The 25,868-nt window shown below is 45.3% G+C and overlaps 1 protein-coding gene across 11 annotated transcripts in view; it reads right to left on the reverse strand.

Annotated features, from left to right (window-relative positions):
* Nucleotides 1-25,868, reverse strand: part of LOC142599199 (polycomb group RING finger protein 3-like) — a 115,609-nt gene that overhangs the window by 15,769 nt on the left and 73,972 nt on the right. For 10 of the 11 annotated variants that reach the window (XR_012832831.1, XM_075739113.1, XM_075739114.1 and 7 more), the window contains 6 exons: nt 22,804-22,900; nt 13,671-13,726; nt 12,535-12,645; nt 11,055-11,143; nt 9,166-9,303; nt 217-297 (listed from right to left, as the gene is read on the reverse strand). Coding sequence is in view for 10 of the 11 variants with exons in the window: in XM_075739113.1 (XP_075595228.1) it covers nt 217-297; nt 9,166-9,303; nt 11,055-11,143; nt 12,535-12,645; nt 13,671-13,726; nt 22,804-22,900 (572 nt within the window). In the remaining variant the exon portion in view is untranslated. The remainder of the gene's footprint in view (nt 1-216; nt 298-9,165; nt 9,304-11,054; nt 11,144-12,534; nt 12,646-13,670; nt 13,727-22,803; nt 22,901-25,868) is intronic. The other variant, XM_075739115.1, reaches the window with a different exon arrangement.

The raw sequence follows: 25,868 nt of genomic DNA on the forward strand, positions 1-25,868 counted from the left end.
CACATTTTAAATTTCCCCCCATTTTTATCTTTTGAATTAAGAAAAATATCTATTTTTAAAGATAGTTTATTAGACATTTTAAAATATATATTTAAACCATTTTGAAGTTATTGCTGTATAGGCCTGCATAATGTATGCTTTATGAACTTTGTTCTTTAGTCAGCTAATGATTTATATGGAACACGAAAATTTTTATGAAAAGCAGTTGTGTCATACCTTAAATCTCCATCTAGTAACAACTACAAACTTGAGTGTGTGGTCCTTGCCAAGAATCTCTTCATTGCATAATATATCCAGCTGATGTAAAAAGAAGAAATAATTAATCCACTGAGACACAGAACATGGCTTTGAAACAATACACTTCAGGTGACTGATTTTCCCTTGGTGAAGCTGTGTTGGCTGTCACCAATCACCTCCTTAGTTTCCTTGTGCCTGAGCATTGTCTCCAGGAGGGTCTGCTCCATAATCTTGCCAGGCACGGAGGTGAGACTGATTGGTCTATATTTCCCCGGGTCTTCCTTTTTACCCTTCTTAAAAATGGGGGTTATGTTCCCCCTCTTCCAGTCGGCAGGAACTTCACCAGACTGCCAGGACTTCTCAAATATGATGGCGAGTGGCCTGGCCACTTCATCCGCCAGTTCCCTCAAGACCCGCAGATGCAACTCATCAGGTCCCATGGACTTGTGCACCTTCAGGTTCCTTAGATATTCTCGAACCTGATCTTCTCCTACAGTGGGCGGTTCTGCATTCTCCCCGTCCCTCCCTTCTGTGACCTGGGCAGTGTGGCTCAAGGATTTGCCAGTGAAGACTGAGGCAAAGAAGTCATTGAGTACCTCAGCCTTCTCCATATCCTGGTGTCCTGGTTTCAGCTGAGAGGATTGATTTTCTTCATAGTAGTTAGTGTGGGGATATGTTTTGGATTTGTGCTGGAGACAGCATTGATAATATAGAGACATTTTTGTTCTATGGACCTATTGTTGAGCAGTGCTTACACCGAGCCAAGGCCTTTTCTGCTTCTTGCACTGCCCTGCCAGCGGGATGGCTGGGGGTGCACAAGAAGTTGGGAGGAGACACAGACATGACAGGTGACCCAAACTGACCAAAGGGATATTCCATACCATATGACGTCATGCTCAGTTTATAAGGAGCTTGGGGGAAGGGGGAAGGGGGGGGGCAGCGGCGTTCGGAGTGATGGCGTTTGTCTTCCCAAGTAACCGTTACGCGTGATGGAGCCCTGCTTTCCTGGGGATGGCTGAACACCTGCCTGCCCATGGGAAGTAGTGAATCAATTCTTTGTCTTGCTTTGCTTGTGCACGCGGCTTTTGCTTTACCTATTAAACTGTCTTTATCTCAACCCAGGAGTTTTCTCACTTTAACTTTTCCAATTCTCTCCCCCATCCCGATGAGGGGGAGTGAGTGAGCGGCTGTGTGGTGCTCAGCTACCGGCTGGGGTAAAACCACGACACCTGGGTAACCAAGTCGCCTGTTTCATTCTGGAGGGGACCCACATTTTCCCTCGTCCTCCTTTTCTCACTAATGTACCTACAGAAGCTTTTCTCGTCGTCCTTGACATCCCTGGCCAGAGTAATCTCTGTCAGGGCTTTGGCTTTCCTAACCTGATCCCTGGATGCTCGGACAGTTTCTCTGTATTCCTCCCAGGCTGCCTGCCCTTGCTTCCACCCTCTGCAGGCATCCTTTTTTTGTTTGACTTTGCCCAGGAGCTCCTTGTTCATCCACGGGGGCCTCTTGGTGTTTTTGCTTGACTTCCTCTTTGTTGGGATGCATCGCTCCTGAGCTTGGAGGAGGTGATCCTTGAATATTAGCCAGCTGTCTTGGGCCCCTCTTCCTTCCAGGGCTTTGTCCCATGGTATTCTACCAAGCAGATCTCTGAAGAGGCCAAAGTCTGCTCTCCTGAAGTCCAGGGCAGTGAGCTTGCTGCGTGCCCTCCTCGCTGCCCTGAGGATCCTGAATTCCACCATTTCGTGGTCACTGCAGCCAAGGCTGCCCTTGAGCTTGACATCCCCTACCAGGCCCTCCTTGTTGGTGAGAACAAGGTCCAGCATGGCACCTCTCCTCGTGGGCTCCTCTATCACTTGGAGGAGGAAGTTGTCATCAACACATTCCAGGAACTTCCTGGATTGCTTGCGCTCAGCTGCGTTGTCCCTCCAGCAGATGTCAGGGTGGTTGAAGTCCCCCATAAAGACCAGGGCTTGTGAGCGTGAGGCTGCTCCTATCTGCCTATAGATGGCTTCATCTGCTCGGTCCCCCTGCTCAGGTGGCCTGTAGCAGGCCGCTCGCTATGATGTCCCCTGTCCCTGTGCTCCCTTTAATCCTGACCCATAAGCTCTCAGTTGGCTCCTCATCCATCCCCAGGTGGAGCTCCATGCACTCCAGCTGGTCATTGACATAGAGGGCAACGCCCCCTCCTCGCCTGCCCTGCCTGTCCTTCCTAAAGAGCCTGTACCCTTCCATCCCAACGCTCCAGTCATAGGAGCTATCCCACCACGCCTCTGTAATGCCAGTAAGGTCATAGCCTTGCAGGCACACACACGTCTCCAGCTCCTCTTGTTTATTCCCCATGCTCCGTGCGTTCGCGTAGAGGCATTTCAGTTGTGCCCCCAGTGAGGCTGACTTATTGGCTGGGGTGGCTGGAATTCTTTTGATGTATTCTCCCAGTGTTACCCCATTGGTTCCTGTTGCATCCGGAGCCCCTGGCTTGTCTCTTCTAGGCTTCGAGCGTGCTGTAGTGCATCCAGCACGTCTCTGAGCAGTAGGCCGAGGGCCCTCGCCAGCGCCCCGTCCCTCCAACCTGGGCACATCATCCCACAACATGTCGCTGGCAAGCCTGATGTTATCCCCCTCCCCCTTCGAGCCTAGTTTAAAGCTCTGTCGATGAGCCCTGCTAGTTCCTGGGCAAAGATCCTCTTCCCCCTTTGAGAGATGAATCCCATCAGGGTTCATCAGGCCTGGTGCCGCGTAGGCTGCCCCATCGTCAAAGAACCCAAAGTTGTGGCATTGACACCAGCCACGGAGCCATGCATTTATGGACTGTGTCCGCCTGTTCCACCCAACATTGCTGCCCTCAACTGGAAGGAGGGAGGAGAATATTACCTGCGCCCCCAAATCCTTCAGTGACTGTCCTAAGAGCCTGAAGTCCCTTTTGATCGCTTTTGTGGTACGTGTCTCTGCATCATCCCCACCCACATGGAGGAGCAGCAGTGGGTAATAGTCAGAGGGCTGTACCAGGCTGGGGAGTTTCCTAGCGATGTCCTTGACACGGGCCCCGGGGAGGCAGCAGACGTCTCTGAGAGGAGGGTCTGCCCTGCATATTGGGCCCTCTGTACCCTTCAGAAGGGAGTCCCCTACGACTATAACTCTCCTTTTCTTCTTTGTTGGGGTGGTCATGACCCGAGGCACGGGCCTTTTGGGCCTAGGTGCTACCTCTGGAGTAGCTTCACTGACATCCATATCCTCGCTCGAGTGGCCTTCCACAGCCAGAGCCTCGTACCTGTTGCACAGGGGTACGTGGGATGGCGAGGTGGGTGAGGAGGAGAAGGTTTGCCTGCCGCGCCGTGCGTGGACTTGTTTCCATTCACTCCCCTCTTTGAGGCTGCTGCCTTCTGCCTCGCAAGGGGAGGATACAGGGTCCCCTTCACTTTGGCTTTGGTCTGTTAGCTGTCCCTGTTTCTGCCTCAGGGAGGGCAGAGCTTGGCTCCACCAGTCTATCTCTCTCTCCGCCTCTCTGATGCTCCTTAACCTCTCCACTTATTCACGGAGTTCTGCCACCAGGCTGAGCAGGTTGTCCACCTGGTCACACCTCAGGCAGCCAAGCTCACTGCTGCCTTCCCCTGCCAGTGCCAAGCTCAGACACTCCCTGCAGCCTGAGAGCTGGGTGGCTGCATGCTTCTGTGGCAGCTCTGTCTGTGTTGCCACATGACTTCTGGCGAGCACAGAGCTTAGGGCTTTCTGCCTGGTGGGCGCCATGGCTGAACTCCTTCTATGACAGAGTGATGACCACCAGTGGACTCTCCTCTTGAGCAGGTAGACTGGCTAGGCCCTGCCCGCTCCAACTGCCGTGCAAACTGACGGGCCATGCTCTGTTCGCCGCGCTCCGGGTCACTAGTGCTCCCTAGGCTGCTTTTTATAGGCGTCGTTGCTTTGGCAACGCCCAGGTCTCATCAGCAGTTCCTGCGAGAGCAGCCGGCTCGTGGTGGGTCTCTTCCACGTCCCTGGCATTTCCCTGCCTCTGGAAAGTCAGGAAAAACCCCCTGTGCGCCTAGATCTGCCGCTCCGCTGCGGGTCGGGCCGGCACCGGAGCCGCACTCTTCGGCGACTGACATGAGCCAACAATGCACGCTTGCAGCCCAAAAAGTATCCTAGGCTGCATGAAAAGAAGTGTGGCTAGAAGGTCGAAGGAGGTCATTCTCCCCCTCCAGTCCACTCTCGTGAGACCCCACCTGAAGTACTCCGTCCAGCTTTGGGGTCCCCAGTACAAGACAGACGTGGATGGACCTGTTAGAGAGAGTTCAGAGGAGGGCAACGAAAATGATCAGAGGGCTGGAACACCTCTCCTCTGAAGAAAGGCTGAGAGAGTTGGGGTTGTTCAGCCTGGAGAAGAGAAGGCTCCAGGGGAAGCTTATTGCGGCATTTAAATATATATAAAGGGGGCTTATAAGAAAGATGGAGAAAGACTTTTTACCAGGGCCTGTAGTGACAGGACATGGGCAAAAGATTTAACTGAAAGAGGGTAGGTTTAGAATGGATATAAGGAAGAAATTCTTTATGATGAGGGTGGTGAGACACTGGAACAGGTTGCCCAGAGAAGTTGTGGATGCCCCATCCCTGGAAGTGTTCAAGGTCAGGTTGGATGGGGCTTTGAGCAACCTAATCTAGTGAAAGATGTCCCTGCCCATGGCAGAGAGGTTGGACTAGACCATCTTTGAAGGTCCCTTCCAACCCTTCCAACATTCCATTTTATGATTCTATGTTTCTAAGTGATTCTTCCCCTTTACTCAGCACTCATTAGACCAGATCTGGAATGCTGCATCAAGTTTTGGCCTCTCCAGTACAAGAAAAATATTGATAAACTTGAGCAAGTTCAGCAAAGGGTCACCAAGATGGTCAGGGTGCTTGACTACAGGCCCTATAAGGAGAAGTTGAGGGAACTGGGATATTTATCTTTGAGAAGAGAAGGCTTAAAGGGGCTGTAGTCACAGCCTTCCAATACATAAGAGAAGCCTATAGAGAAGATAGAGCTAGGCTCTTTACTGAGGTGCATAGTGGGAGAATGAGACACAATGATCATGGATGGAAACAGAGGAAGATCTGACTGGATATAAGGAGAAAAAAACCCTCTACACGGATAATAAAACACCAGAACAAGTTACCCAAAGAGGTCATGGAATCACCATACTTGAAAGTTTTCAAGATTGAGAGATGGCAGTTTGAGAGTCAGACTGGATGGAGGGGGACTGTAACTAATACCAACAAAGAGGGAACAGAGGATGTGTTTTCACGTGCCTGCCATTATGTATTCCAGTTTTAGAATCTAAAATGACAGAAGTTGCAGAGGATAGAAAAGCCCTCTCTATCAGGTGATTCGGAAGAAGAACAATTTCAAATGGGGCCCTGAGCAACGACAAGCCTTTGAACAAATTAAACAGGAAAATGTTCATGCAGTAGCCCTTGGGCCAGTCCAGACAAGACCAGATATAAAAGATGTGCTCTACACTGCAGCCAGGGAGAATGGTCCTACCTGGAGTCTCTGGCAGAAAGCACCATGGGAGACTCAAGGTCGATCCCTAGGGTTTTGGAGTCCCTAGGGACACATGATCTGAGGCCCACTGTACTCCAACTGAAAAAGAGATAATGGCAGCATGTGAAGGAGTTTGAGCTGCTTTGGAGGTGGTTGGTATTGAAGCACAGCTCCTCCTGGCACTGCAACTGCCAGCGCTGGTCTGGATGTTCAAAGAGAGGGTCCCCTCCACACACCATGCAACTGATGCTACGTGGAATAAGTGGGTTGCACTGATCACACAGCAGGCTCGAATAGGAAACCCCAATCGTCCAGGAATTCTGGAAGTGATCACAGACTGGCCAGAAGGGAAAGATTTCGGAATATCACCAGAGGAGGAGGTGACACGTGCTGAAGAAGCCCCACTGTATAATAAGCTACCAGAAAATGAGAAGCCATATGCCCTGTTCACTGATGGGTCCTGTCGCATTGTGGGAAAGCATTGGAGATGGAAGGCTGCTCTATGGAGTCTTACAAGACAAGTTGCAGAAGCTGCTGAAAGAGAAGGTGAATCGAGCCAGTTTGCAAAGGTGAAAGCCATCCACCTGGCTTTAGACATTGCTGAAAGAGAAAAGTGGCCAACGCTGTACCTCTGTACTGATTCATGGATGGTGTCAAATGCCCTGTGGGGGTGGTTACAGCAATGGAAGGAGAGCAACTGGCAGTGCAGAGGTAAACCCAGGCAAAAAACCAGCAGGTGGATCAAGCTGATAAGATTGAGGTGGCTCAGATAGATCTGGACTGGCAACATAAAAGTGAATTATTTATAGCTCGTTGGGCTCATGACACCTCAGGCCATCAAGGAAGAGATGCAACATATAGATGGGCTCATGATCAAGGGGTGAACTTAACCATGGACGCTATTGCACAGGTCATCCATGAATGTGAAATTTGCGCTGCGATCAAGCAAGCCAAGCAGTTAAAGCCTCTTTGGTATGGAGGACGATGGCTAAAATATAAATATGGAGAGTCCTGGCAGACTGATTATATCACACTCCCACAAATCTGCCAAGGCAAGCAACATGTGGTTACAATGGTGGAAGGAACCACCGGATGGCTGGAAACATATTCCATGCCCGATGCCACCGCCCATAATACTATCCTAGGCCTTTGAAAGCAAGTCTTGTGGCTACGTGGCACCCCAGAAAGAATTGAGTCAGACAATGGGACTCATTTCCGATACAACCTCATAGACACCTGGGCCAAAGTGCATGGCATTGAGTGGGTGTATCACATCCCCTACCATGCACCAGCCTCTGGGAAAATCGAAAGGTACAATGGACTGCTAAAGATTACATTGAGAGCAATGGGTGGTGGGACCTTCAAACATTGGGACAGGCATTTAGCAAAGGCCACCTAGTTAGTCAACACTAGGGGATGTATCAGTCAAGCTGGCCCTGCCCAATCAAAGCTTCCACGTACTGTAGAAGGAGATATAGTTCCTGTAGTGCATCTAAAGAATATGTTAGGGAAGACAGCCTGGGTTAGCCCTGCTTCAGACAAAGGCAAACCCATCTGTGGGATTGCTTTTGCTCAGGGACCAGGGTGCACTTGGTGGGTGATGAGAAAGGATGGGGAAGTCCAGTGTGTACCCCAAGGGGATTTGATTTTGGGTGAGAATAGCCAATGATTTAAATTGTATGATGTTGCTTGCTACATAATACTGTATGTCATCACTACTATGATTGCTATATGCCATAACAACAGTATTACAGTAAGTATCACCCAGAGTAATGAAGAATGAACTTTGATGAAACCAATCAAAGTGCAGAGGTGATGAAACCAGAACTGGCTTCAGCAACAAGCACCCAGCAACTTCCTCGAAATTGATATCTCAGCTCACAGAGCATGAGCATGGACTGCATCAGATGCATCAGCTACGAGCTCTGGATGCAGCATGCAACAATCCAACTCCACACACCATCACTCCTGCCCTGAGAGACTGTTATGACAGATGGAGCCCAAAAGTCATGGACTAAATGAATTCAACGGACATTTTAGAGGGATGGCCCATAGACTAAGGGAATGATATCTGTGTGTACATATCAAAAGACAGGAAAAGTGATGGTGATTAATTGGAATGCATTGGGAAGTATAGGACCTGGGCATGACGTTGATGGTGTGGAATAAGGGGTAGATACTGTCCTGGTTTCGGCTGAGGTGATAAGAGTTAATTTTTTCTTTCTAGTAGCTGGTATAGTGCTGTGTTTTGGATTTAGTACTACAATAATATTGATAACAGACTGATGTTTTTAATTGTTGGTAGGTAGTTGTAGGGTCTACACTAAGTCAAGGACTTTTTCAGGTTCTCACGCCCTGCCAGGTGCACAAGAAGCTGGGACAGCATAGCCAGGACAGCTGACCCAGACTGGCCAAAGGGATATTCCCTACCATATAACATCATGCTCTGTACATAACTGGGGAAACTAGCCAGGAGGCAGATTTGCTGCTCGGAAACAGACTCGGCGTCAGATTGTTTTCTTTTCCTTTCGCATGTGGTGATCAATTGCATTTGTGTATCAGTTGTATTATTATTATTGTTGTTGTTGTGTTTGTTGTTATTGTTATTATTATCATTATTATCTTCCTTTGCTATCCTATTAAACTGTCTTTATCTCAATCCACAAGTTGTTTTTCCATTCTCCTCTCCATCCCTTTGTGGGGGGGAGGAGTGAGCTAGCTGCTCTGTGGTGCTCAGTTACCAGTTGGGGTTAAACCATGACATTTCCCTTACCCTCCACCATGATTTCTTCCCATGAACAGTCCAATTATGTACTCCCTGCAGGGAAGGTGGCACTAGCTGATACTACACAAAGCTGAGTTGCACTCAGAGTAGAGAAGCAGAAGAAAGTATATGTGCTGCTTTCCATTAAATCAATCTTTCAGTAGTGTGCAAGTGTTATAATCCATTCTCTGCATTGATTGAAAAATCTCTGCTAGGGCAGCATATCACTTCATTTATGGCCACCAAACAAAGCAACTTGCAGGAGTCAGTTTTAACACAGGTGGAAAACACATAACCAAGCCTTTTGGCATGTTTTAAAACTGGTCATGGAACAACACACAGCTGCATTGGCAACTCTGTATAAAGCCAAGAATCACTAAGAGCTACATCTCCATTGTATTGGAGGGGGAGAAAAAAAGGGATGATGACTGGCATCCTTAAATTAAAAGGAGGGGAGGTAAATTTGGAGAAAAACCTATTTGTCTGCATTCAACTCCTCAACTTAGCCATTTTTCTGTTCCTTTATATTAGGAAACTGTGAGTGCTTCATTTTTTTTAAAAATCTGGTTGGAAGGAAAGACACTGTTTTGAAAATAATCCATAAGACTTTCACTTGCAAAATCATTTTTAAACATTAAAACATTACCTCATTAAAAGAAGAAAGGTTAAGTTTTTTAGCAATGAACTTCTTTAGATGCAAGACTGTTGCTTGTGCTGAGCAGCGGATCCATTTTCGTTTCAATCCACGTAATTTGCTGCTATTGCATTCCAAGCAGATGCTTACCTTCAGGAAAAAGCAGACACAGTCAGGGCTATTTGACAGAATTTTCTGCAGTCCCCATTATGCATTTCACATGCAGCATTTATTAGTCCAACAAAAAGGTGAAAACATAGAATACCAGTATTCTTGAAAGCAAAATGCATGCAGTGTCATTAAAAAAAAAAGTTGTCTAGTATTTTGTCAGCTTACTGTTAAGCACCATTCAACTGAAAAGACATCTGGACAAAAGTTAAAGACAGAACTTTAGGGCTGCCTTGTTCCAGAGCTTTATTCTAACTGCAGAGGTTACAACTAGATCAGAAGAAACCTAGGTCAAGGCCAAAGCGAGATATGTAATATGAAAACCTGTCAGGACCCTGAGCTCATTCCCCTCCCCCCTGGGGTTTTGGTTGCCTGAGCTCAGGGCCAATTTTGATGAGCAGATGTATGACCATGAAACTGTTGTCAAGAAAGAGCTTTTTGAGAAAAAGCTTGAAGAATTTTCATTGTGAGCTCACTCTGCTCCACTTAGCAGCATCATTTAAGCTGAAGCTCCCTCCCTTGGTTGGTCCCCCTGCATGAGCTTCATTGCAGCCATGCCCATGCCTGGCCTAGACCCTGACCCACAGATTAGACTTCCTTGCTTGACCTTGGATCTGTCTCATCACTATGGACTTGGCTTGGTGATCACTGGACTGTGTATGACCTTGGTTACTATCTGGACCTGACTTCAACTTGCCAATTTCACTTTCTGGCTTAACATTGGACCTGCCTCATCACTAAAGATTTACCTGGTGATTACTGGACTGTGGCTGAATCTGGTCACTGCCACCAGAGCTGCTATGGTCTCCTTATTCAGGTATTGTGGGACTGTACCCCTTGTTGGTGAGGTCAGTGCCCTGTCTGCCTTGCTGTCACTCCTGGCTCCTGGCTTACCTGCCCCTATGGAGCAGCAGACTGCCCTTGCTGCTCCCTGACAAAACTGTTATCACTTTTTAATGACTACTTCTAATTTAACCTCTGAATCCAGTAACATAGTTTAATATTTAAGGCATGCTTTAAAATAATATTTTTAACTTAAAAATTTACTGATGCAGATGATGTAACAAATTTTTGAAGTGCAAAAGATTATATGAGAAAAATGGCCTTTTGATCTCTGTGCTTCAATTCCCTCTTCTTTTCTCAATCAATCATCTATATTTTCTTTATTTAGTCTAAGCTCTTTAGAATAGCACAATCCACCTGAATACTACCATTGCACTATCATTAAATGGAAAATTAACCCAAATTTAATTTACTTTGGACACAGTTAGCAGGGAAACATGAAGGCAGTGACTTGTGTATTCCAATAGCAAGTTTCATACTTGAACAGGTTTTGTGTTTAAAATTTGACACTAAATGCTAAGTAAAAAAAGACTTTTCATTCTAATTATTGAAACATATTCAGTCCTGATGCACTGGAGTAGACTCTCAGATAAAGGGCCCAAAGGACGTGAAATCTAGTTGAGATGAAAGCCAACACGGAGTTAGGCAATACTCAGGAAACTCAGAAATAGTTATAACTATCGAACCTTAATGAAATTCTCAAAACCAAATTTCTCCACAGCTACCTAAATAAAAAAGATGAAGCTCAAGTTTACACAAAAGCATGGGAGAACACTGTATCTTGTCTCTGTCAGAGGGAAAAAAGTTTATCAAAGAAAAATAATCATTTAAAAATAAAGTGGAAATACAAAATAAAACTAAGAAATGCCCTATATCAGAAGTAATCCCACCTGTTCATCACTTCGATGATAGTCATTATCTTCTTCCTGTTTTTCTTCAGAAGTTTCTTTGTTTGAATTTTCATCTGGTTTAGTTTCGCCTTTCAGAAGAAAGCAGAGCAATATAATAATAAAATTAGACGTATCAGATGACAGGTAATCCTGAAACAGTCAAGACTATAAGAGCAACTGTGGGTTTTTTTGTTTAGGTTTGGTTTTTTAAGTAATTAGGCTTGTCAGAGCATGATCAGCTTCTCCTCTAACCTGGAAAAAAGTTGGAAAGCAGCTTTATTCTTGGTAGCGGAGATGTGGACACTAATCCAAAGCTTCACAAAAAATCAGTTCAAGACACCTTGCAACAAATTTGTCAGGGCTCATTCACTATTCTGTAAAACTGATATGCTCTCCTGACAGTCACAAATTTGAGAATTCTTTTGCCCTTTGATAAATACATACACACACACACACACACACACACACACACACACACATTAAGTATAACCACCATACTATTTCTATCACAAAATTACACTTAACATCAGCAGTTTCTGAAGTTAATGCAATTCAGGACTGGGATAAAAAGTAACCTTTTCTTATCACAGAGTTCCCACATAAGATACTTGTCCTGGTTTCGGCAGGGATAGAGTTAATTTTCTTTTGGGCAGCTGGTGTAGTGCTGTGGTTTGGATTTAGGATGAGAATAATGTTGATAACACACTGATGTTTTCAGGTGTTCCCAAGTAGTCAAGGACTTTTCAGCTTCTCATATTGTCCTGCCAACGCAAAGGAGGGGGGCACCCAAGAAGTTGGGAGGGGACACAGTCAGTGCAGCTGACCCAAAGTGGCCAAAGAGATATTCCATACCATATGACATCATGTTCCGTTTATAACTGGGGGGTGGGCTGAGAGGCAGGGCAGCTGGAGGCCTTGCACTGTAGCTGGGGCCTTGCGTGGCAGCTGGGGGTCTTGCACAGCATCGACTTCGGGTTGTGAGAAATTGTGCTGTTCATCACTTGTTTTGTATATTTTATTATTATTGTTATTATTATTATTTTTCCTTTTTTTGTTTGTCCTATTAAACTGGTTTTATCTTAATCAATGAGTTTTCTCACTTTCACTCTTCCAATTGTCTCCCCCATCTTGCCAGGGGAGTGAGCGAGCAGCTGTGTGGTGCTTAGCTGCCGGCTGGGACTAAAACCATGACAATACTCCTGAAGATTTTCATCAGGAACACGTTACAGCCAGCTAAAAGAACACATTCTATAAACAAGTGTGATGCAAAACAATACTGCACTTAGATGGTGAGTTCAAAGTGGCAAGTTCTTGCATATAGTCCAATATATAAGCACAAGTAAGCCTTGTACAATATTATACAAGAATTATGAGTGCTAATAAATATTAGGTAGACACCTACCTCTGACAGATCCTTTCAGCAGCTTAATGGCCAGTCTGCACCCCCACCCCAAGACAGAATAAACATAAGACCATTTACCATTGCGATGTGAATCTAGATGTTGCTTTGCAGAGCATGTTTCCCCTTTGATGTCCCCTGGTACTTCCATACCCAGTTTGTGATAGAATTCCCTCTGCTTTTTCATTTCCGCTGTTTAAAATTGTAAATATTAGTTATGTAATAATGTTCTAGTACAATATTTATCAAGGTATTCCAAAACCCTCCTCTGTCCTGTAAAAGAAGCTTGTCAGGCAGGAAGTGGTATTAGCCCTTTTTGCTACTTCTCTACTCTTGCTGCCATAATTGAGTTACCCCAGGTCTTATTCTCAAGAGACAGAATACTACTAAGTCAGTCAGTCATTTGCAGAGCTACTATTACACCATTCTGTTATTTTATATAAAATAAATTTTAAATACTATACCATACTTTGTGGTTTTGCCCCTTCAATATTTCTGTCAAAATATTGGGTTTGAATTTTTATCTGCATTTCTGATTTTAAATATCCTAGAAAGAATCTTAAAATAATGTCTTTACCTAAACTTGCTTATAAATGTCTGATAATGTCCTTACTTGACAGCTTAATTGGATTGAAATATTCCACGTAAATAAAAGTAGCAACACACCACTGAAAATTAATACTGAACAAATACTATAAAGCATTCCTTTAGTTCAACAGCTTCATTATCAAAGTTCTTTATAAGAACACAAATGCAAAAGTACCTGCTAGCAAAGGATTTAAGTACATCTTAGAAGAAAAATTCACTGAAACTAAAAGTTATGCTACATCAGTATTCTACCACTAAAAACTCTGCAAAGCTGTCAAAAAAGACATAAATATGTACACAGTTTATTCAAGAAGAATGTATGTAAATTATAGAATGCCAACATGAAAAAGTTGTAGTGCTATTTAGGTTTACATGTTATTTTTCCCTGAAATAACACCAGAATTTTCATTTCTGAAGTTTTTTCAGTAACACTGCTAGTACAAGTCTAAAATTAAAAAAAAGCACTGAAGTATAGAGGAAAAGTAATGCTAGAACTGGAAAAAGTGATGGTATTTTTCACCGCCCCCCCCCCCCCCCGAACATATTCCTCACTTCCTCCTTTCGTTAATGTAAAGGAACTATGTGAAAATCTAACATTCAGTAAAAATAGGACATACCAGAAAACTTACCTTCTTGGAGACCTGGCACAAGTTTGTAAACAATATCTTGCATTGTTCGATCATGACTAGCAGGAAAAAAAATAGTAAAATGGAAGGTTTAAATTAGCCATCTTGATTTAAAACATTTCTCTTAAAGAGATTCAGTATTAAATCAACTCTACAAACCTTTAAAGTCTTGTAAGAAATAAAAATATTTATCTTGAATAACTGAAATATCAAACATGAAATAACAGTAACAAGAAAAGAATGCAGATAAGGTTCAGGCTAAGAACTGTGTCCTGGTTTCGGCTAGGAGAGAGTTAATTTTCACAAGGAGCTGGGATGGGACGCAGCCAGGACAGGGGATCCAAACTAGCCAAAGGGAGGGTATTCCATACCATATCACATCATGCTCACCATAAAAGAGGGCTAGTCAGGGAGGGGCAGCTCTGGGACAGTCTGAGTGTGCGCTGAGTGTCCGGTCAGTCGTCAGGTTGGTAAATTACATTGTGTTATCACCCATTTTGTATATTCTAAGTGCTGTTGTTATTATTTTCCTCTTCTTTTGCTGTCCCAGTAAACTGTCCTTATCCCAAACCACAAGGTTTACCTTTGTCTTCCGATTCTCCTCCCCATCCTGTCCGGGAGAGGAGTGAACGAGTGGCTGCGTGGTGCTCAGCTGCCGGCTGGGGCTAAACCACGTCAGTCCTTTTTGGTGCCCAACGTGGGGCTCGAAGGGTTGAGATAACGACAGGTCTGACCCAAGTGTGTTAAAACAAAGTTGTTATAAGTATTTATAATATTATTTAAACAGTTGCTGGTCACAATGATGTTTTGTTTGGTCACATGGCTCTGGTATGTAAAGCCCTATTTGCTGTATGTATTCCCTGCAGTGCTGTTGATCACCTCTGGGAGAGGGGTCAGGATTCTCATTTTGTTGTACTGTGTGATATTGACTTATGATATGATAACATCACTGGTCATGAGGTTAAGCTGGTATTTGTATGTGGCATTGCTGTCATGCCCGTACCTTGGACAACATCTCTCAGAGTTGATTAATAATTGCACCCAATCTATGGGGAAGACGGGGGGATACTTTCTCCCACTCTTTCACCTTCCCTTTTGGCTGGTTAGAACAGCTTTTGAGAATTTTGAATATCCTTGGGATGTTCAAGCCAGCATGCTCCTAATGCTAGGTGTCCTGAATGTGTTTCAAGTCCTGTTCAGGATTACAAAAAAATTGTTTTAAGAATACCACCCAGGGATCTGTCCTGAGGCTGAATAGTCAGGGGTGGCAAGGCATGTGGGAGAATATGGGCAAGTATCTAGAGAGCTTCTCACCTCCAATGGTTTGGAACTTCACTCCTGAACAACTGCAAGACCCTGATAAAGTGACAGAATATTTGGAAAAAAAAAATGCTGTGGCTATTCCAAAGATGCACAACTTATCGCAATGTGCTGGGCCCTGGCCACAATCTACCAAACACTGCTTGATATTAGGCAGTGGCATCAAGGGGAAGAGAGAGAAAACAGAGGGACAGAAACTGTGGCTACTCCAAGCCCGGTAACAGACACTGCAGCTGAATCAAAAACCAACCTGTACCGGTATCAGTTGCCCCTATACACAAGAAGAAATACACCAAGAAATCAGCTCACTTAGCGAGGGATGATGATAAACCAGAACCATCATGAGAACAGGAGGAAGAGGCAGAACCAGAGGTAACCACCCGTTCCCTGTCCCTGAGTGAGCTGCGAGATATGTGAAAAGATTTCAGCCACCTTCCAGGGGAGCACATCATTACCTGGCTGCTCCGATGCTGGGATAACGGGGCCAGTAGCCTGGAATTAGAGGGCAGGTAGACCAAGCAGCTAGGATCCCTGTCTAGGGAAGGGGGCATTGACAAGGTGATTGGGAAAAAGGCACAAGTCCTCAGCCTCTGGAGGCGACTCCTGTCACACATGAGGGAAAGGTATCCCTTCAGTGAAGATGTCGTATGTCATCCAGGCAAGTGGACCACCATGGAGAGAGGTATCCAGTACCTAAGGGAATCAGCTGCATGGGAGATGGTTTATTATGACCCAGACAACATGCAGTTACCCACAAATACTGATGAATTCCAATGTACCTGACTTGTGGTGGAATTTTGTATGGAGTGCACCATCATTGTATGCCAACTCACTGGCAGTAATAGACTAGAAAAACGAAGAGGAACCAACAGTGGATGAAGTGGCTTGCAGACTCTGGCAATACGAAGTAAGTCTCTCTTCCTCACTCATCTAGGCTGTGGAGAAACTGTCCCGGGAGTTCCAGCAACTCAAAGAGGATATGTCCCACTCCTCACCGGTACAGACCAGTATCTCAGCTATTAGGAGTAAGCGTTGCTCTGGTCCAGAGAGGGGATATAGAGGGAAGCACAATAAGAGGAAACCTGTGGTTTTTCCTGCATGACCATGGAGAGGACGTGAGGAAGTGGGATGGAAAACCTAACTTGTCCATACATGCACGAGTATGTGAGCTGCAAGGCAAAAGCAAAACAGTCACAAAAGAGGATTCTTCCAGGAAAAATGTCACTCCAGTTTCCAGCCAGCATTACCTCAGAATGAGTGGAAGGCTGACTCATATGTCTGATCCTCTTGAAGGGACTTCTAAGTCCTTTTTGCAAGAGGTGAGTAGTGAATATGATGAGCAGGATTAGAGGGGCCCTGCCTCCAGCCAGGTGGAGGAAAGGGACAACCGGGTTTAGTGGACTGTGTGGATCCGATGGCCTGGCATGTCACACTCACAAGAGTATAAGGCTCTAGTGGACACCAATGCACAGTGTACTTTAATGCCATCCAGCTATGAAGGGGTGGAACCCATCTGTATTTCTGGAGTGACAGGGGGATCCCAACAGTTGACTCTGCTGGAGGCTGAAGTGAGTCTGACTGGTAATGACTGGGAAAAGCACCCCATTGTGACTGGCCCAGAGGCTCCGTGCATCCTTGGAATAGACTACCTACAGAGAGGGTATTTCAAGGATCCAAAAGAGTACTGGTGGGCTTTTGGTATAGCTGCCCTGGAGACAGAGGAAATTGAACAGTTTGAACAGACTTTCACTGGTCTCTTGGAGGATACTTCTGCTGTGGGGTTGCTGAGGGTCGAAGAACAACACGTGCCAATTGTTACCACAGCGGTGCACTGGTGGCAATATCGCGAGACACCCTGATTCCCATCCATAAGCTGATTCATCAACTGGAGGGTCAGGGAGTGATCAGCAGAACCCGCTCACCCTTTAACAGTCCCATATGGCCAGTGCGGAAGTTCAATGGAGAGTGGAGGCTGACAGTAGACTATCGTGGCCTGAATGAAGTCACACCGCCGATGAGTGCTGCCGTGCCAGACATGCTGGAACTTCAATATGAACTGGAGTCAAAGGCAGCCAAATGGTATGCCACAATTGATATAGCCAATGCATTTTTTCTCGATCCCTGTGGCAGCAGAGTGCAGGCCACAGTTTGCCTTCACTTGGAGGGGCGTCCAGTACACCTGGAACCGACTGCCCCAGGGGTGGAAACACAGCCCCACCATTTGCCATGGCCTGATCCAGACTGCACTGGAAAAGGGTGAAGCCCCAGAGCACCTGCAATACATTGATGACATCATTGTATGGGGCAACTCAGCAGAGGAAGTTTCTGAGAAAGGGAAGAAAACAGCCCAAATCCTTCTGAAAGCTAATCTTGCTATAAAATGAAGTAAGGTCAAGGGACTTGCACAGGAGATCCAGTTTTTAGGAATAAAATGGCAAGATGGACGCCATCAGATCCCAATGGATGTGATCAACAAAATAACAGCTATGTCTCCACAGACCAACAAAAAGGAAACACAGGCTTTCTTAGGTGTTGTGGGTTTTGGAGAATGCATATCCCAAATTACAGTCTCATTGTAAGCCTTCTCTATCAGGTGATTCGGAAGAACGATTTCAAATGGGGCCCTGAGCAACGACAAGCCTTTGAACAAATTAAACAGGAAAATGTTCATGCAGTAGCCCTTGGGCCAGTCCAGACAAGACCAGATATAAAAGATGTGCTCTACACTGCAGCCAGGGAGAATGGTCCTACCTGGAGTCTCTGGCAGAAAGCACCATGGGAGACTCAAGGTCGATCCCTAGGGTTTTGGAGTCCCTAGGGACACATGATCTGAGGCCCACTGTACTCCAACTGAAAAAGAGATAATGGCAGCATGTGAAGGAGTTTGAGCTGCTTTGGAGGTGGTTGGTATTGAAGCACAGCTCCTCCTGGCACTGCAACTGCCAGCGCTGGTCTGGATGTTCAAAGAGAGGGTCCCCTCCACACACCATGCAACTGATGCTACGTGGAATAAGTGGGTTGCACTGATCACACAGCAGGCTCGAATAGGAAACCCCAATCGTCCAGGAATTCTGGAAGTGATCATAGACTGGCCAGAAGGGAAAGATTTCGGAATATCACCAGAGGAGGAGGTGACACGTGCTGAAGAAGCCCCACTGTATAATAAACTGCCAGAAAATGAGAAGCCATATGCCTTGTTCACTGATGGGTCCTGTCACATCGTGGGAAGGCATCGAAGGTGGAAGGCCACTGTATGGAGTCCTACAGGGCGAGTTGCAGAAGATGCTGAAGGGGAAGGTGAATCGAGCCAGTTTGCAGAGGTGAAAGCCATCCAGCTGGCTTTAGACATTGCTGAAAGAGAAAAGTGGCTGATGCTCTACCTCTATATAGACTCATGAATGGTGTCAAATGCCCTGTGGGGGTGGTTACAGCAGTGGAAGCAGAGCAACTGGCAGCACAGAGGCAAACCCATCTGGGCTGCCCCATTGTGGCAAGATATTGCTGCATGGCTAGAGAAGCTAGTTGTAAAGGTACGTCACGTAGCTGCCCACGTACCCAAGAGTCGGGCCACTGAGGAACATCAGAACAACCAGCAGGTGGATCAGGCTGCCAAGATTGAAGTGGCTCAGGTGGATTTGGACTGGCTACATAAGGGTGAATTATTTATAGCTTGTTCGGCTCATGACACCTCAGGCCATCAAAGAAGAGATGCAACATATAGATGGGCTCGTGATCGAGGGGTGGATTTGACCATGGACACCATCTCACAGGTCATCCATCAATGTGAAACATGTGCTGCAATCAAGCAAGCCAAGCGGGTAAAGCCTCTGTGGTATGGAGGATGATGGCTGAAATATAAATACGGGGAAGCATGGTAGATGATTGACTATATCACACTCCCACAAACCCGCCAGGGCAAGCACTATGTACTTGCAATGGTGGAAGCAACCACTGGGTGGCTGGAAACATATCCTGTGCCCCATATCACTGACCAGAACACTATCCTGGGCCTTGAAAAGCAAGTCCTGTGGCAACATGGCACCCCAGAATGAATCAAATCAGACAATGGGACTCATTTTCGGAACAACCTCATAGACACCTGGGCCAAAGAGCATGGCATTGAGTGGGTGTATCACATTCCCTGTTATGCACCAGCCTCTGGGAAAATGGAAAGGTACAATGGACTGCTAAAGACTACCCTGAGAGCAATGGGTGGTGGGACCCTCAAACACTGGAATACACATTTAGCAAAGGCCAGCTGGTTAGTTAACACTAGGGGGGTCTACCAATCGAGCTGGCCCTGCCCAATCAAAACTTTTTCATACTGTAGAAGGAGATAAAGTCCCTGTAGTGTGCATGTAGAATATGTTAGGGAAGACAGCCTGGGTTAGCCCTGCTTCAGGCAAAGGCAAACCCATTTGTGGTATTGCTTTTTCTCAAGGCATTGGATGCACTTGGTGGGTGATGCAGAAGGATGGGGAAGTCCAATGTGTACCTTAAGGGGATTAATTTTGGGTGAGAATAGCCAGCAAATTAAATTGTATTATGTTAATTGCTAAATAACCTTGCTATTGTATGTCATCATTGCTACAATTGCTATATGCTATATCAATGGTATTACCCTAAGAATCACCCAAATTAATGAAGGATGAACTTTGATGAAACCAAGCAAAGTAATGTGATGATGGAACTAGAACTGACTTCAGCAACTTCCTTGAAAATCAACATCTTCAACGCACAGACCATGAGCATGGACCACGCCAGATACACCAGATGTGTTATGACAGATGGAGCCCAAAAGTCATGGACTACATGAACTCAATGGACATTTTAGTGGGATGGCCCATAGCCTAAGGGAATGATATCTGTGTATATGTGTGTGTATACATATATATATGAGGAAAGTGGTGGTGATTAATTAGAAGTGTAGGAATTGGGCATGACATAGATGATATAGAATAAGGGGTGGATAACGTCCTGGTTTTGGCTAGGAGACAGCTAATTTTCACAAGGAGTTGGGACAGGACACAGCCAGGACAAGTGACCCAAACTAGACAAAGGGAGGGTATTCCATACCATATCACGTCATGCTCAGCATAAAAGGGGGCTAGTCAGGGAGGGGCGGCTCCAGGACAGTCTGAGTGTGGGCTGAGTATCCGGTCAGTCAGGTCGGTAAATTGCCTCACGTTATCACCTGTTTTGTATATTCTAAGTACTGTTGTTATTTTCCTCTTCTTTTGCTGTCCCAGTAAACTGTCCTTATCCCAACTCATGAGGTTTACCTTTGTCTTCCGATTCTCCTCCCCATCACGCCAGGGGTAGGAGTGAATGAGTGGCCGCGTGGTGCTCAGCTGCCAGCTGGGGCTAAACCATGACAAACTGACAGAAGTTAAACTGAAAAAAGTTTAACAGAAATGCTAGGAAGGATGGTCTTTATGATGCAAAGGATGGCATCCTGTGAGAGATGCCATATACCTGCATGTGTATCAGTAACATAACTCTCAAAATTCCTTGACAATTTTGACAAAAGCATTTTTTTTATTTTCTGTTTCTATAAGCTAGAAAACTGTTTCAGATCCCTTTAAATTAATATTTTGTGTTGCTAGGTTGTTTCGTTATCCATACTGGGCTTTTTAAAAAACATGAGGAAAAAAAGCCTATAGGGAAAAAAAAAGAAGAGAACAAAGAAGAGAGCAAAGGAAAGAAAAATTGTGTTTGCTCTCATAATCTTGCATTTTACCCAAGAGTAACATCATGTAGCTCAGAATCCCATCTAGCTAAAAAGGGTGGAACAAAAAAAGACAGACTGACCCAGCACATAAGGAAGGAAACAGTGGGGAAGCAGGACTGGTTAAGATTCTTAACACTGATGTTTTCAAGCAAAGTTTAACTACAAACTGCCATTTCCTGGATTACTCTAAAACAAGTCTTTGCCTGACAGGGCCGGAACATTACCCTGACTTCTAAGCTATAAATAAAATCCAATACAAGCTAAAATGTCAGCCTCAACTGCTACCAGGGCACTAACCCCACAAGAGTTTACAATACCAAACTCCAGCTTTGACTCTCAGGTTAGGATTATTAAATGTCATTTACAGACTGCAGGAACATCTCCAAAACCATTTCAATCTAAATGAATGATTTGAGCCACCAGCATGAGAGCAGAGATGAGAATTTAACAGCATTCTTAATGATGAAACATGAGATGTGTTTGTTTTACCTATTCCCCAGATGGATGGGGATGAATTAGATCACAGATTCTTCTAAGGCATAATACAATGTTCCTCCCTATTAATTCTCTACTGAAGAAACCACAGATGTCCAAAAGGAGGTTGAACAAAGGCTATCTGTTTTGATCTTTAAGGGACAGTATTTTGTAACTATCTCAGGAAAATACTTCTCTAGGAGGGCATCTTCATTTTTCAAAGCAGTAGGGCAAAGAACCTAGTCTGAAGAAGCAGATCAATTTTTAAAAAGATATAATACTGTGCATTCAGTGTTCACAAACAACTGTCAAATCCACATCTAACTACTCAATTTGAGGCTATGCTCCCAGGCCTCTCTTAGCAATGAAAACAGGCTTCTGAACCAATACACGGATGTATTCCTGTAGCTTTACAGAGGACAACCATGTTGTCTTAAGTGTCGTTTGTTTCTTCTTGCCTACTGGCATGGATTTCTCATTATTGTTTTGTCATATTTCAAAATACACTCTAGTACAATCTCTACATCATTCTCAGAAGGTATAAGAAAAATCTTATTTCTTATTTCTGACTCCTGAAGGGGACTCAGTTTTGAGCAATTCAGAAAGTTTTTATAGGACATCCACAGTTCTCAGTGAAAGTTGAGAAAGAATCAAATTCATTTTCTATAGCCACTTCTTCAGAAGCTGCACTAGAACTGAGACGTACAGTTGAAGCAGTGCCACAAACAAAAAGAAACTTTGCATGAAGGTAGACAAGAGTCTACACAAAATACAGCATCTATTGTGAACGCACTGTCTCAATACATTTCTATCAATGAAAGTTGCGATGGTACAAATCTCTAGTGCGGATCTGGCCAAGTCAGGTGGTATAAACATTTGACTGATACCTTTGAAATTTTTAAAATGAGAGGAAACTGATGAAGAAAAAGAAAGGTAATATACAAATAAACAGAAAATACACTGAAAAAGAAGAAAATAATGGTACAACACCCCATTCATTTTAGGTCACACAGTAAGGGAGCCCTGTATGGGAATGGAAAGAAGTAGGCACAAATCTTTCAGAGGCTGTTCCATTTAAGATGTTGAAGTCACTACTCTTTTCTGCTACCAACTTTCTCATCTGCACCTACGAACTAAACAGTTCTTTGAAAGACTAAATCAACAATGATGCTGTGTATTTGCAAAGTCTTTGAACACACCCTCTCAGTCACTGAAAACCACTGCCCAACTGCCAGTCATTGTTCTGAAGATTTAATAAAAGTGTAATTCATGTAGATGTTCCATTCATGCAGCCTCTATGATCCAGGCATACAAAACGTGAAGTGACTACATATCATTAAATTTCACTCAGGAATTAAACAACAAAGTCTACTGTGTTTGTCTGATTCAAGAGAAAAGGATTTGCTTCCAAAGAACTGCAAATTCACAGCAGAATTCAATACCTTACCTCTTTTATATAAATCTTCTATTTTCTAATCAAGCTTCTTTATATATATTTAAAATATTGATAAGCAAATAAAAAAAAGTAGAGAGAAATTGTGCTGCATTTGAGAGGTATGTACATCTCAGAGAGTAACTAGTTGTGCTTTTCCTTTCATACTGCACACTTACCCAATATACTGTAATGGATGGCTCTGGTGTATAACAATCCGACATGTTGGACAGGTGTTGTTTTCCTCCAAATACTTCACCAAGCAGCTTCTACAGACTGACAAGAACATTAATAATAAAAAAGAAATAAAACAAGATGCAGTTTGAAGAAACTTGTGAGGTTGCTAGGGGTATGAGTGGGTTTCTGACACCCTTGGGCTGTGCCTGTGGAGGGACTGGCCAGTGACAAGTCTTGCGTGGCAAGGGGTGGGCAAGAATTGGGTGGTGCTGGCGGTCCTCATGCCAGTTAAAACCCCAGGAAGCCGCATATAGCCAGCCCCTAGGGAGTGCCAGTGACCAAGAGTGGTGTTGGTTGGGAGTGGTGTCAGCAGTTTGCATGAAAAGGGCAGCACACTTTGTAAGTTGTTGGGCTGCTGCCTACTCTGCTCACCTCAGGCTTAGGCTGCAGCCCTGATGGTCACCCTAACTAACTGGTGGCTGTGCAAGCCTACCCAGAAACTTGAGGTCTCCAGGGAATTAGAATTAGCAGGATGATATCTTTCAAAAGAAATACCATTCTATAAGTAAGTGGGTCATTTTTTTCTGAGAACTACAAGGAGACTGTGTCCTGCTGAAAGAAAAAGGTGTCCACCTGCCACAATTGCATGGCTGAGGCTGAAATCCAAACAGAAGCACTACAGCCTACCAGTGCTGATGTCTTCACCCAAACAGACCTCCCAAGGACTCAAATAGCTGTCCAGACCTCAGGTTGCATGGAGCTGCAGCGCCTAGAAGTCCCCCTAACACCTGAAGGCAGTGATGGATGTCATAGCTGCAAGTGTGCCCAGCTAGAACTCCTCCTCAAACAAGTAGCTATATTACAAGAGGAGCTCAACAGGCAGCGCAGTATCCAGGAATGCGAGCGGGAGATCAATACATGGTATTGTGCACTGTCCCAGGCTGAGCGACAGTCTAGCATTAAGGCTGTGCAAGGGGAAGGCAAGCCTGAATTCAACCTCGAGCTGACCAAAACAAGAAACTCACAAGATGAAGGAGACTGGATCCTTGTCTCTGCTTGGGGCAGAAGGAAGAACCTTCCCCTAAATTGCCCCTGCACAACAGATATGGTGCTCTGGATTTGGAGAATGAAGAGCACATGAATAATGAACAGGATCCAGGAAAAGTCGACCATGCAAAGCTGATCCAACCATCCACCCACATTAGAACCAGTGCTACCAGAAAAGCACGGAAAGTAGTAAATGGAGACTCCTTACTGAGAAGCACTGAAGCACCCATTTGCCATCCAGACAATTTCTCTAGAGAAGTTTGCTGCCTACCAGGAGCTCACATTCACGACGACATTGAGAGGCTGCCGAGCCTGGTAAATCCTACATATTATCATCCGCTCCCACTATTCCACATAGGGTCCAATGATACTGTGACGAGGAAACTTAGAGCCATCAAAAGAGACTATATGTCCCTCAGAGCAATGTTAAAAGGAACTGGAGCACAAGTGGTGGTGTCCTCTGTCCTCTCAGTCAGAGGAAGGGGTTCAGGAAGGAGGAGCCAAATTGAACAGGTGAATGCCTGGATGTGTGGCTGATGCCATACTCAAGGTTTTGGCTTCTATGATCATGGATCTACCTTTGAGAAGCTGGGTCTGTTGGGAGCTGATGGGATTCACCTAACTTAAGGTGGGTCCAAAGTGCTCATGCCATCGCATCCAACTGGGGAATATGCTAGGCCAACCAGAGCAGTGACAAATGTTCCTTAGCTGCCTCCCAAGATGAGAACCAGAAAGCCAACCACCCCAAGGGTGTGTGTGGCTATGGTGGACCCTCTTGCACCCCTCCAGGGAAACCTACACACTCGATTACCTCTCTGAAATGCCTGTACACCAACGCACACAGCATGGGGAATAAACAGGAAGAACTAGAGGTCTGTGTGCGGTCGCAGGGCCGTGATCTCATTGCAATTAGAGACACAGTGGGATAGCTCACGTGACTGGAATGCTGTCATGGATGGCTATGTACTTTTTAGGAAAGACAGGCCACCAAGGTGAGGTGGTGGAGTTGCTCTTTATGTGAGAGAGCAACTGGAATGTATTGAGCTCCATCTAGGGGTGGATGAAGAAAGAGTCAAGAGCTTATGGGTAAGGATTAAGGGGCAGGCTAATAGGGGTGACACTGTTGTGGGTGTTTACTACAGGCCACCTGATCAGCAAGAGGAAGTCCATGAGGCCTTCTACAGACAGCTGGAAGTAGCCTCACGATCACAGGCCCTGGTCCTCATGGGGGACTTCAACCACCCTGATATTTGCTGGAAAGGCAACATGGCCAGGCACGCACAGTTTGGGAGGTTCCTGCAGAGCATTGATGACAACTTTTTGACACAGGTGGTGGAGGACCCCAGGAGGAGAGGGGTACTGCTAGACCTTGTACTAACGAACAAAGAAGGACTGGTTGAGGATGTGAAGGTTGGGGGCAGCCTTGGCTGCAGTGACCATGGGATGGTGGAATTCAGGATCCTGCATGGAAGGAGCAGGGCAGTAAGTAGGATTACAACCCTGGACTTCAGGAGAGCTAACTCTGGCCTCTGCAAAGACCTGCTTGGGAGAATCCCATGGGTTAGGGCTCTAGAAGGTAAGGGGGCCCAAGAGAGCTGGTCATTATTCAAGCACCACTTCCTCCAAGCTCAAAATCGGCGCATCCCAAAGAATATGAAATCAAGCAAAGGAGGCAGGAGACCTGCATGGATGAGCAAGGAGATCCTGGAAAAACTCAAAGGGAAGAAAGAAGTTTACCGAATGTGGAAAAGGGACTGGCCACTTGGGAGGAATACAGGGATGTAGTCAGAGTATGCAGGGATGCAACAAGGAAGGCTAAGGCCCACTTGGAATTAAATCAGGCAAGGGATGTCAAGGACAACAAGAAGGGCTTTTTCAAATACATCAGCAATAAAAGGAAGACTAGGGAAAATGTGGGCCTGCTGCTGAATGAGATGGATGCCCTGGTGATGGAAGATACAGAGAAGGCAGAGTTACTGAATGCCACCTTTGCTTTGGTCTTCACTGCTAAGGCCAACCC

The sequence above is a fragment of the Balearica regulorum genome, chromosome W (assembly GCF_011004875.1).
Source record: "Balearica regulorum gibbericeps isolate bBalReg1 chromosome W, bBalReg1.pri, whole genome shotgun sequence".
NCBI classification, from domain to species: domain Eukaryota; kingdom Metazoa; phylum Chordata; class Aves; order Gruiformes; family Gruidae; genus Balearica; species Balearica regulorum.